Here is a 12,721-nt window from a genome sequence, read left to right as displayed (position 1 = left end):
AGCAATTTTTCAAACTGACTTGGACTATTTAATAGTACTTGCTCACGGAAGATATTCCAGTGATTTAAAAACACAGCTACTCACTGGGGATTAGGGGCAGGATGTTGAGAGGGGCCTTAAACCTTACTCCATGTACCCTGAACATCCACCTCCCCAAGTAGCTCCTAGAGCCCATTTGAAAAAGCACTCATCCAAAAAGGAAAGGAAATTACTCCAATAGTTCCCATTGTTCATGATCAATTTGCACATAAAAACCTTTTGGGGGAAAGTACATACAAGTGTCATTATGAGAGGTCAGAAAAGGAGTCATTGAATACAAAAGCTGTAGGTCTTACCTGAAGGTGGCCACAAAGTTCACTGTGGGCCAGCCCAAGACAAAGGACCTCTTGGCAGAGGTGTCGGCTTCTCCAAATTTGTCCAAACAGTTGGCAATCCATATGGTGTTCAGGGGTACTTTATTTTTTATTTTAAAGTTTTTTTTGTAACTAGAAAGATAACCAAACAAGACCTCTGTTAGTTTGTTTCTTAAATGTTATGGGAACAGCTGTGCTCATGGTAAGATGCCAATTCTCACTGCCCCAGGGTGCAACGTGCCTCCTTTAGCTCTGTGACCCTCTGAGCTCCACACAGTCAGGGGTTGGATGGGTCTTTACAAAGTGTGTGCTGAGTGACGCCTGGCCCAGGAAGGCCCTGAAAACACAATGGCAGCAAATAGCCATTTTTCTGCATGTTGAGGATTGAGTACGGACCATACTCTACATTTTAGAGCTTTTTTAGAGAACCATTAATTCATTTATTATTCATTTATTATTGTTAAATTTATTATATTCACATATATCATTTTATTTACTTAATGATTTATTATTACTATAATTAATTTATTATTTGTTCATGTCTTGCTTACTTTAAAAAGCCTTTGAGTAGCTGAACAAAGATACATGATACATGATTTATAAAGATAATTATACAACTTTTTTCTTGAGAATCAGACTAAAACAGCAATAAGCTTGGATCAGAGGGATTTAAAATACATTTTCAGCCTTAATTTTTTAAAAGATTTTCTAGCGTTTAAGCATAGGTTATTTTAAATTTCCTTTATTAAGATTTCATTCATACCATTTTCTATCAGGTTCTGGATCAAACTGAAAAACTGTTAGCGTGCGGACTGAGCTCAAAATTCAACCAATCAATCGATTGGTCCCACATCAGTGCCCAGGAGGTCTTACATGTGAGTCATGAAGATATTTCCCATTTATCTCTGAGGAATCGGAAGGTGATGGACTTTGTCAGCAATGAAATGGTTTTCCGACAGTTTCTGCCTAATCTCCTTTGACCGCTGACATGGAAACCACTATATCTCTTGGTTAACTCACAAATTTAACACTCAGGTGAGCCTGAGATTTAGACGGTACAAGTCCTCTGAAGGATGCCTAGGGAACACGGGCACGCCACTTCGGAATTGCCGCCTATTCAGAACCACATGTGGAAACGCTAAAGCTAAAATGAGATCCAAGACACCTCAGGTTCAAAAACCCCTAAGACTCTGCTGACTCATGGAACAGTTAAAGCAAAAAGCCTTCGATGGGATTTATGAAACGAAAATAATTCTGCAGTAAGCCTACCTGAAGGATGACCTAGATTCAAACGTTAGGGTACAGTGGATGCAAATATGCCTTGTGACACAGGTGGCTTCTTAGACATTTATTTCACATTTTTACCCTATGTTGATGTATTTGAAGATTTGTGTGAAACACAATCAATTCTCAGATAAAATAATTGTTCTAGATCGTAACTCTAAAAGCATTACGAAGCTAAAAATCGTCTACTGCCGATAGGAAAGAGAGACACGTGTCTACTTGCTTTTACAGATTTTAAAAGTTTTGTCATGTAGATGTCCATGTGTGGAGACACCTAAGGTACTGTGTGGAAAATTCCAAATATGTGCACCTGAAAGAGTCGTTTCTTTAATTCTCTCCAAAGTTCCATGAAGTCCCAAGATTATCCACTTCCTTGAAACCAAACCACAGAGTTGTCAAAAGCCCAGAGTATGGTTTTCAGTCTCCTATAACATTTATTGAGCTCCCACCACATGCCAAGCACTATTCTACATATTTTACAAACATTACTTCACTTAATCCTCAATCCACTATATCTATTAGCTCCATTTTATAGATGAGGAAACTCACAGAGAGATTAAGAAAATTGCCAAAAGCAAGAGATGGGCTTTGAAGCCAGACAGCCTAAGTCATGAGCCTATGCTCACAACCACTCGGCCTCCATGAGTGCTGACCTGTACAGTTCCATGTAGTGCCCTCCTCATCGTTCCTACCTTCAGCCTCCTTTCTCCCCCCAGAGCCATCAGGCTTTCTGACGGTATTGTTCTCTCATTTGAGACTGAGAGGATCAATCTCCTGACATTCTATCAACAAAGCTAAATGGTAGCCTGGAAATACTGAAAATGTATTACAGCAAAGGCTTGTACTACAGTGGATTCTCCTGAGATCTCACCGCATTTCTCTGCTCTCAGTGTCTGACTCTTCAGATTATGTCAGTAGAAATGAGAAGGGATGAACCTTATGGAAACTGGCTCAAAGGGAGCAGGAGGAAAAAGGCAGTTTTTATTTCTACCGCATGGGCCCTCGCTATCGGTCTGCTAAGATGATGGTATCCCTCTTGCTTTCTTCTACCTCAACTTGGACATGGGAGCGTGAGCCCCGGTGAACTGTGGAAAGTCACAGATTCTAGGGAGATTCCCCTCATTCTAAGGCACAGGTGTTCCCTTAGATGCTGGGAGTAGGGGTCATGGTATCTTCTGCAAGAATCTTTGTAATGCCACTGATAATAAGCTAATAGTCATCTTCATCTTTTGACCTAAACAAAATTGGATTTTGTTGTTTATATATTCTTTAATAACTAAATATGAGGAGAGAGATGTCTGAGGGGGGTGTGAGCTAAGTAAGTACAGTCTCTTCCTTTCTGTACGTTCTCCATGGGCCTCTACGAGTATTAGTATCTTATGAAGTAGATGCTGTTTAAAAAAACAAGTCATAATTTCATTTGAAAAATAACTTCTTATTTAGCATTCTAATGAATATCAAAAATGTTAACAAAGTTCCCATCTGACTTTAATTCTTGAGAACCAAAGTTTCTAATGTAGTATGAAAAAAACGAAAAAAATCTCCAAACAATTTCCACTGACTATTATTAACATCCAGCACAATGGGAGAAATATAATTTCCTCATGAAGAAAGGACATATAAATCCCCTTTATTATTACACACAAACTAAAGTTCATTTAGTCTGACTAATATATACGAAGCAGTCAGTCAACTATTTACTCCCTTTGTGTTGGTTTCTGTAGCATCAACCTGGAGAAGAAAGAGTTTCCAACTGAAGCCTCAAGACACACTGAGGAAAAACGGAAACTAAATCACTCCACCCCCTTCCCTGAGTAGAAAAAGCAGGCACTAAACTCAGGTGATTAACTTGAACAGATCGATCCAGGACATAACACAATCCTCCATCTGAGAGTGAGGCATGACAGAAAGGAAATAAGTGGCTTGTTGCGGGTGGCTATTTCATTGAAGTTGTTATTTCTTGGTAGGAAAAAAATAAATAAATTTTCTCATATGAACAGTAATCATGAATGTCCCCAAATGTTTACTATGGAAATGATCTAGTAGACAGCTTTCTAAAAGCTGTGGTAAACTCTTGTACAAGGTGGCAGCATTGAGTACTGCTTGCTTCCTGCTATGGACTGAATTGTGTCCCCAACTCCCACCCCACTCCCCACCCTCCAATTCATACCTTGAAGCCCTAATAGCCAATATGTCAGTTTTGGGAGATAAAGCTTATAGGAGGTAATTAAGGTTAGATGAGGTCATAAGAGTGGGGTCCTAATCCAATAGGATTGGGAGGAAGAGAGAGAGCTCTTTCTCCACAGGCACACACTGAGGAGAGGCATGCGAGCCCATGGGGAGAAGGCGGCCATCTGCAAGCCTGGAGGGGAGCTCTCATGAGGACCCGACCCTGCTGACAGCCTCATCTCAGATTTCCAGTCTCCAGAACCATGACAAATTTCTGTAAATAAATAAATTTCTTTTCTGTGTAGTGAGGAAATGACTAACTCTCATCTGCTTGGTACCTGGTGAGAAATGGAACAGAATGCTCAGGGAACTGAAAAACAAATGAGAAGTCTAGCTATCAAAAAAAAATCAGAGGCCAAAATAAAGATAAGAAAATATATTTAAGATGAGTGAAATTGCCTCCAGGTGTAGCCTTGGAGATGGTGATGTCATAAAGAGGACAGAGAGAAAAAGACTCTGTCCAGGGCTTGGCATGAGGTCCACTTGAAGCACTAATAATAAATAAATGAATCTCTGTAAATACATTTCTGTGGTTTAAGCCAAGCAGTCGATGATATTTGGTTTTGGTAGCATGACCAGATGAAGACAGTTACCTTATCAAAAATCTCTGCTCTCTCTATATCAAGGTCTTCTGAAGCAAATCAAATGCCTTAGATCACCTACACATTCCAAAATTCCCAATGGATGTAGAAAGCATATAAAAGTAATCTTGCAGGAACTGAGTCTCATAAACAAGAATATTATTGAATAAATTGATAGAGATTGTGTCACATTATGAAACCCTTGAGCAGACACAGAGAGCTCTCTGAAAAGCAGTATGTGAAAGATGGTGGGCATCTTCTGTGATAATGGACCAACCAAAATAAAAATTCAGCTCTGAAATGGATGCAATTTGCTAGGAGAAAAGAACTCTGTATCAATATAAAATGTTTTTAGCAGAGTACTGTAGGTTCTATCAGACCCATTCAGAGGTTAGCAGTATCTGAGACAAGTGGCTTCTGGTAGGAAAACAAAGGTCTCCTACTCTCCTAAATACTGTAACAATTACAAAGGAGAAAAGAAAAGTGAAGGAGAACGGATTCCCCTTAAAAATTGAATGTGAGCGGTCTGCAAAGTCCTGACAAGCAGGAGATGAGTGTTGTGGTTGCTTGCTTTTGTGTGTCTCAGGTTGAGCATGGAGGAATACAACATGGTGTGACAGGAAGAGCATGGCCTTGGGATGAAGGCAGACCTGCAGTGCAGTCTCTCCCACCATTTTCCTGTGTATGACATCGGGCCAGTTCCTGAGCCTTCCTCAGTCTTTGTCTTCCTATCTGAAGCCTGGAGATGATAACAGTACCTGCCTTGGAGGGCTATTGGGGAAACTAAACAAGCCGTCTGTGATGCTCCTTGTGTGGTCCCAAGAATGCATCCAAGAAATTTCAGTTTCCTATACTAACCTTGCTTAAATAAAGAGATTGGTAACTAGTCTACACTTTTTAAAATAATGCCTCATTCCCTCTATCAGGAGCAGAGTGCCTTGAATGGACCTCATGCCAAGCCCTGGACAGAATCTTTTTCTCTCTGTCCTCTTTATGACATCGTCATCTCCAAGCCTACATCTGGAGGCAATTTCACTCATCTTAAATATATTTTATCGTCTTTATTTTGGCCTCTGATATTTTTTTTTTGATAGCTAGACTTCTCATTTGTTTCTCATTTCCATTTCTCACCAGGATGTGAGGTAGCCATTTCCTCACCACAAAGGAAAGGTTGATTTCAAGGATGAGAGAGAAACTAGTTGATTGTGGTGTGTTCTGTGAAATCCAGACAAAAGAGAGAATAGAGGCAGCAGCACCACAGGTTGGGTAAGAGCCTGTGTGCTGAAATTAACAGACCTAGTTTCAAACGTGGACTCCACTAATTGCTAAGGTGGTGACCTGGGGAAAGGCAGCAGACCTCCGGGCATCAAGGTCCTCCATAAGATAAGGAAAATGAGCCTATCTCACTGGGTAGTTGCAAGGGTCAGACAAGATTCGGTACATAAAGTCCTCAGCATAATTCCTGACAGAAAAAAACTTCTGATAAATCATGCTTCTTATTATTAATGTCGCTCAGATTAAATATAGCATTTTGCAAAGTCAGTACTTGCGTGTCTTACCTATGACATGGCGTAACTAACTGAGAGCTAGCGGTGAGGGCAGCCAAGAAAAGAGTTTTCATTTTCTCTAGTAATGAAAAAGCTTCTTGATTGTTTGGTGAAATATTCTTTATCTTTTATGGTGTTTCATAAATCATGAAAACAGAGATGAAGAAAGTAAACAGATGACCTTGCATCCACCTACCGTTAGATGTTAATTGAGCAATTACCATGTTCTAGGCTGGATATTGGTTACATTTGTGTCCAGGGTTGGGAAGAAAGTGCATCCATTTGGTTCTGTCTCCAACATATGTTCCAAATCTGTCTGCTGCCTCTTCTCACTGCCACTCCCAAGATGGAGTCCCTGTCATATTTCATCAGAACCACTGCCTCCCTAACTAGTCTCCCTGCATCCACTCTTGCTTACCCACCAATCTGCTATCTAGCAATAGGCAGAACAATATGCTAAAAATATAAACCAGATATGGTCACTTGCTTAATTAAATATGCTTAGCATAATATTTCAACCTTTGTTGTGGCCTGTGGAGACCCTGTGTGGCTGGACCCCTGACCACAGTATCTTACCTGATATTGTGCCCCACACTGCAGGCTCCAGTCACATCAGCCTTTCCTGAACCCCTCCCTCCAGAGGGCTGAGTTGCACCCACTGAGTCCTGCTGGTCCCTCACCCTAGAAGGCTCAGCCACCTAGTCTAGGAATGCAGCTGCTTCTCACCCGATAGGTTTGGTTTAAAGGCTGCCAACTTGGAGAGACCTTCATAGACAGCCCCTCTCTAGGATGGTCCCATTTTCTTCTCCACATGGTACCCTCTTCTCTCTCTCATGAGAAGCACTAACTTCAATGTGTAATTTCCCTCCTCTTATTTTTATCATCTGTCCGGAAGCTCCAGGCAGGAGAGACCCTGCCTGTCACATTCTCAATTATGTTCTCTACAGGGACACGGCACAGAACAAGACCTCTGTCAGTACTTGTTGACTAAAGGGAGGATCAAAACATTTGCAAAAGCAAAAGAAGAAAACCACTTAATATTTTCCCACAGTAAGGGTTGGTGAAAACGCAATCTGATGGTAATCAGGAGAGCCTGTAGTGTACACGTACTTGGTGTTAGTTATCAGCAACAGATCGCTGAGCAAGAAGAGGTGTCGCTTCTGCCTCCTCCAGCCTCTTTTGAGTTCCACGGGGCCGTGGATCAGCAGAGTGCGACCGGCACTCTCAGATGACGTAGCATTTTCACTGTGGGTGTCCACCTCAACAGAAGAGCTTTCCCTGCAAAGCAACAAACACCACAGGACAACCAGTCACCCATCAAATACCTGATAGAGTTTTGTGCCAAAGGTCAAGGTTAACACGACACTAAAAATTAGCCTCGATCCCCAAAACAGAACTCTATAGCTCAAATTCAAGTCTCCAAATTACAGAAAGCTATTAAAAAAGATGAGGGCACACAGGGAGTTGAGGTAGATGGAGAACGGTTTCCAGGACATGCCCCAGGGCATGCCAACTCTTAGAGGTGGAGAGAAGGGGGCAGCAGCAAAGCAAAGATGGCCACGAGCTGTTGGGAAGGGGAGAACCAAGAGGCCAAAGGTTGAGAATATTACAAGAAGGTAAAAAAAAAAAAACACCAAAACCCAGGACAATTTGTGGCCTGAGACAGATAAAATAAAGTGACCTAGAGATTTGTGAAAAAGTAATTACAATTTAGTTTCATGTTAACATAAAAATTTAGATAACTGAAGATTCTGGAAAATTGACTCCAATCGTAGCTAAATCAGTATTCAAGTTTTGGGGGGAAATTCTCAAAGATCAGCAAATAATACTGGAAACATCAATAAGTTTCTAAACATAACAGGGTCTTAGATATTATTTTGTTGAGCTATAACTAACCTCTAAGCTATGACTCTTTGGTCATAAAAGGTAAAACAACTAAATTTCACAGGACACAAAAACTCTTTCATGAATAGGGAGATATTGTCATAGGTCTACAGAAAATTCTCTCTCATGGAGCCAAGAAAGAGTCTCCCTTGAGTATGTAAAGCCTGCTTTCTGTACGCAGCAGCACTGAACCTTGTGAACATGAGTAGCTTTTCATGAAAGCAGTGCTGAAGGTAAGAATCAGTTCCCATGTTTTAGGAGAAACAAAACAGAACACTTCCTGTGACTGCTAGTCCCTTTGGACGATCAAGAGTAGTATATTCAAAGACTACCTGCGGAGGTGAAGCCTTGAACGACCGCCTGAAAGCTGAAAGCGCTTTTTGATTGACGAAAACATCCCGTTTTCTTCAATTCTTGGCACTGACTATCGAGCACGTCTACAGCACTTGGCAGAGCACTGTAAACTAGGCCCTGAAGCCTGAGGATTCTGGAGTTGTCAAGGTCACCGGCCGTTATGAAGTCAGGGTTCTAAGGCGCATGCCATAACTGACAAACTGACATATCTGTTTCTCTGGTTTTGCCTGCATCTTTTGAGTTTTTAAAACTAATCTATTTACTTTGAGATAATTGTAGATTCACAGGAAGTTGTAAGAAACAACCCAGAGAAATTACATCAACCTTTTACCTGGTTCCCCGAATGGTACTATCTCTCTAAACTATAGTTCAATACCATAATTAAGATAGTAGCATTGATACAGTCAAGATACAGGACATTTATTTCCATCACCACAGGATCCTTTCTCTGCCCGGTCTCCATGATTTCTTCTGGTACCAGCATATCCAGTAATCGTCAACACTGAAGTGAGAGGTCAGGGTCCAGGAGAGTCTGGCTGTTTTTCCAGGAGATGCAGAGGGAGGGCAGCTGAGTCAGCACAGGCTGGGAGAGGGAACCTGCAGACACAGACAGGCATGGTTGCTGGGCAAGAATCATGGGAAATTTCTCAGAAGTCTAAGCAAGGGAGAAGTGATGTTGGGGGCTTCCCTCTGTCCCCAAAGCCTGTCCCCAACTGTGCAGTGAGAGAGGAGCACAAGGAGGAGGGGATACCAGGCCATGGTGCACACATCCCCGTGGTCTCCACCCTGTGCCATAGTAGGGGCTGCCCATGAAAATGGGTTTCCATCCAGTGACTGCCCAGCCCCTCCCTGAGCCCTGGTGCTGGAGCTCAGCTCACACCACACACTGAGGAGGATGGAGGTTGGCCTCACCCCTTGGGAGAGCCCTGGGAGGAAGCACCTACCGAGACAACACAAAGTTCCCTGCTCAGGGGACTCTGCCAGGCCAGAGAGGACAGAGCTGCTCAGCCTCCTTCAGTAAGCACAGGGTCCAGCCCCCAGGCCCAGGCTCCTTTGAGTGAATGGTCCTTGCTGAGCAGCTTTGTAGGGACCAAAGGGCTGTCCTGCACCGCCCCCTCCTGGTCACAGGACATATCCCTCACCAGGGCCAAAGCCCTGAGAGCACAGCTGGTTTCTGAAGCTCACCAGGTCACTGTCTCTATTCACACATCCATGGTCTGATCATCTGTTAATGGCATTCACATACATTGGAGGCAATGTCTCTTGTATCACTCTCTCATAAGGCAGTGCACATGGAAGGTGGAAAAATGTACAGAAATTGGAATTTAAAGTGTTTTAACCATGAGACAAGATGTTGCAAACATCATATCCCTTCATTTTAATGTGGTTTAGGGAGCGCATCCATGTTCAGTGTTCCATCACTTGTGCATAAAGCAATGAATTCCAAATAATCTCACACAACCTTATCTGTGTTTTAAACTCCAATTTTTAGGTAATCTATTGCCTGTACTAGTGAGAAATCAAAGAAGCACAATGAATCCTAATATTTGAGCTGTGCAGCTCCCATCACGCCATCTTGTATTAGAGTAAAGTCCAACCTGGCAGAGAAAGTCTTAGACCCTCATCTGTTGGCTTCTGTCATCCATCTCTCCCTGTTCAGAATCATCTCTTCTATGGACACACAGCTTACCAACCCCATCATCCTCTCTTCACAGGTTTTCCCACTAGGGTCCTTCATAGGATTTTGGGTTAAAAAATTGAGTATTAAAATTTCATTGATCTTGTGCTGGATCATGAGCTCTATATTTAACATCTTGTTAACAAATGTCTATCATTAGGGGCCGGCTTCATGGCCGAGTTGTTAAGTTCGCGTGCTCCACTGCGGCGGCCCAGTGTTCGGATCCTGGGCGCGCACAGCTCGTCGGGCCACGTTGAGGCGACGTCTCACATCCCACAACTAGAAGGACCTGCAACTAAGATATACAACTGTGTACAGGGGGGGGTTGGGAAATAAGGCAGAAAAAAAAACCAGATTGGCAACAGTTGTTAGCCCAGGTGCCAATCCTTAAAAAAAAAAAAAAGTCTATCATACATGTTCTTAAGTGGAATGTTATTTGACTTCTATCAAGTTCACCCACACTCTGCAGTTTATTTGCTCATGGAACTTGTCTCCTGTGCTCACAGTTTGTTCCCCCATCCGCCTGCTCCCCATGGTTTTTTCCTCAGTCCCTACAGGCCCAGCGCATCCTTCTCTTTCTCTGCGTGAAGCCTTGGAACCCAGTCCATCTCCCTGGTCACTGTTCCCAGGGTCAAGGGGGAGTTTCTCTTCTGTCCTATAGACAATGAGATCACCATTATTACTTAACCTCTACTCTTAATTCGACTCAGAACTCCAGGCTCAAGCTGTCCAGAAAGCAGAAATCATTATCTTTGCCTCAGATCTGCTCTTCAACAAGGTTTGAAATTCAGGAGAATTCAAATACTCTTTCAGCAAACACTTGCTGAGTTTGTCCTTTGTACCACAGTTTTCTGGGCTTTGTAGATACAGCAGTGACATAAGAGGGGAAAACTCCTATTCACATGGAAGTTAGATCCCAGCAGGAGAAAGAGGCAGTGCATAGACTCGCATAATTCCTCTGGGCATCTGGAGCCTGCTCCTGCTGGCTGAGAGCCCCTCATCTCCCTCAGGACGTGGACACTGAGATTCTCTGTGCTCTGTCCCCAGCCTCCCCTCAGCTGCACATGGCTCTGCCCCATACCAGGTGCCGCGTGCAGGAGCCCAGCCCTGCTCCCCCAGCCTTGCAGAGTCCCTCAGTGTGGCCTCATCCCACAGTTTGCCCACCGTATTCCATTCTTTACTCTGTATTTAGAGCGATATTTCAAGCGCATGTATCTGATAAAGGCACCTCCCTGCTTAAATGTTTCACACAATTTCTCTCACTGTCAAGATTATGTAAAGCTGTTGAGTGTCACATTCAAAGTCTCTGTATATGTGACCATCTTTATTTCTGACCTCTTGGCTCACCTCTCCCCTGGAGCCTATGCAAAAGCACAAGTAGGGCCCCTTTGCTAAGAGGATGCTTAACCCTGAAACCCAGTGTCCCCTTCTCCTTTTGGTACTTCTGGTCCTCCTGTCCCACCGCTGTCCCCTTCCATCAGGACCAGGCTCACACATCACCTGCTGGAGATACTGACCACGCTGAGATGAGCAAATACCTGTTTTTATTATAATAATTTACTAGGAAATTTCCACACTTACATCTGATCCCATTGTGCATATTCTCTTAGATAAAATTTAAGCATAGAAATACTGAACAAAGAATGCAGTTATGATTCTTATCATCATTTTGTTTTTCTGATTAGTTTACCCTGTTTACATTCCCTAAAGAAGTGGATGTATATTGTGTTATTACTTTTTATTTAAACATTTCATATTTCCAATTTGGTTGGTGGAGTATTATCCTTGGACTGAGTCAGACATCTAGGATAAAGGGTTGTAAGAAGAGATTTTATAGCATTTGAATTCCAGAACAACTTTACTATGACGATCTGTAAAAATGTGACCCATTAGAGAGCCTGGAGGACTATTCCTCATGATCATTTAATTTAAAAACTGTGACAGACAAGGACGTCCCTGCGTGTGGGGCAGCTCATAATCTAGAACGTCCTCTGCAGGACCAAGGATGCTGCTCTCATAGCAATTCTAACAGATCGCTTCTTCTGATGTGTGACATTTGTTTTATCTCTGTTTTAAATAGAGAAATTCTAACATAAAGTAACTTAGAATAATGATTTTTGATGATTTATTTATTTTCCTGTCTTCCATCAGGGAATGGGACTTCCCTTTGATTCCAGTTTCCTGAGAGATTGTTTCAAAATCACAAACAAGTTCTGAAATTTTACCAAATTCTTTTCTGTTGAAATAGTCACTGGCTTTTCTTTAATGGATCACAAGCCTGTGGTTTGGAAATAGTGACCACTGACCACTGACTCATCCCATATGAAAAACTCAATCTGATTTGAATCATAGTCATCAATATAAAAGTTAAAATCATAAGAGTTCTAGAAAAAATACAGTAACATCTTCATGTCCTGGCAATAGACAAATTCTTCCTAGGTTGAACACAAAAATGACTAACCATACGAGAACAAAATACATTACCTAAAATTTTTAAATATCACTTAACAGGCGAGTGACATCAGCAAGATGATGGAATAGGCAGTCCCCCACTCGTGTCCTCACTCAGCAACCATGATTTGGCAGCCATCAATGGAGAAAAGTGCCTTTGTGGAAGCTTCTGGATCCAGGTAGGAGACTGTGAAATCCTGGCGGAACCCAAGGCTGAGGAGTGGTGTTTGAGAAGGCAGGCCCGTGCTCAGGGGGTCCTGACCACAGGCCCAGATCAGTGCCATACCCCTGTGAACATGGCACATCTTTTTTTGTCTTCTTCTTGTCACCTGCACCATTTGTCAATGGACCCAGCAGGAG

General features: G+C 42.4%; 1 protein-coding gene across 1 annotated transcript in view; it reads right to left on the bottom strand.

The window, feature by feature from the left end:
* The window catches only part of LOC123282842 (rho GTPase-activating protein 20-like), a gene marked incomplete at its 5' end in the record, with an annotated part of 29,827 nt that extends 22,544 nt beyond the window's left edge, over positions 1–7,283 (bottom strand). Inside the window, 2 exons of the mRNA XM_070495772.1 lie at positions 336–485; positions 7,105–7,283. Of these exons, the coding sequence (XP_070351873.1) occupies positions 336–485; positions 7,105–7,283 (329 nt within the window). The remainder of the gene's footprint in view (positions 1–335; positions 486–7,104) is intronic.
* Positions 7,284–12,721: the final 5,438 nt, after the last annotated feature.

Source organism: Equus asinus, chromosome 23, assembly GCF_041296235.1.
Source record: "Equus asinus isolate D_3611 breed Donkey chromosome 23, EquAss-T2T_v2, whole genome shotgun sequence".
In the NCBI taxonomy this organism is placed as follows: domain Eukaryota; kingdom Metazoa; phylum Chordata; class Mammalia; order Perissodactyla; family Equidae; genus Equus; species Equus asinus.
Note: the sequence above shows the minus strand (reverse complement) of the source record. Positions and strands in the feature narration are given on the sequence as shown.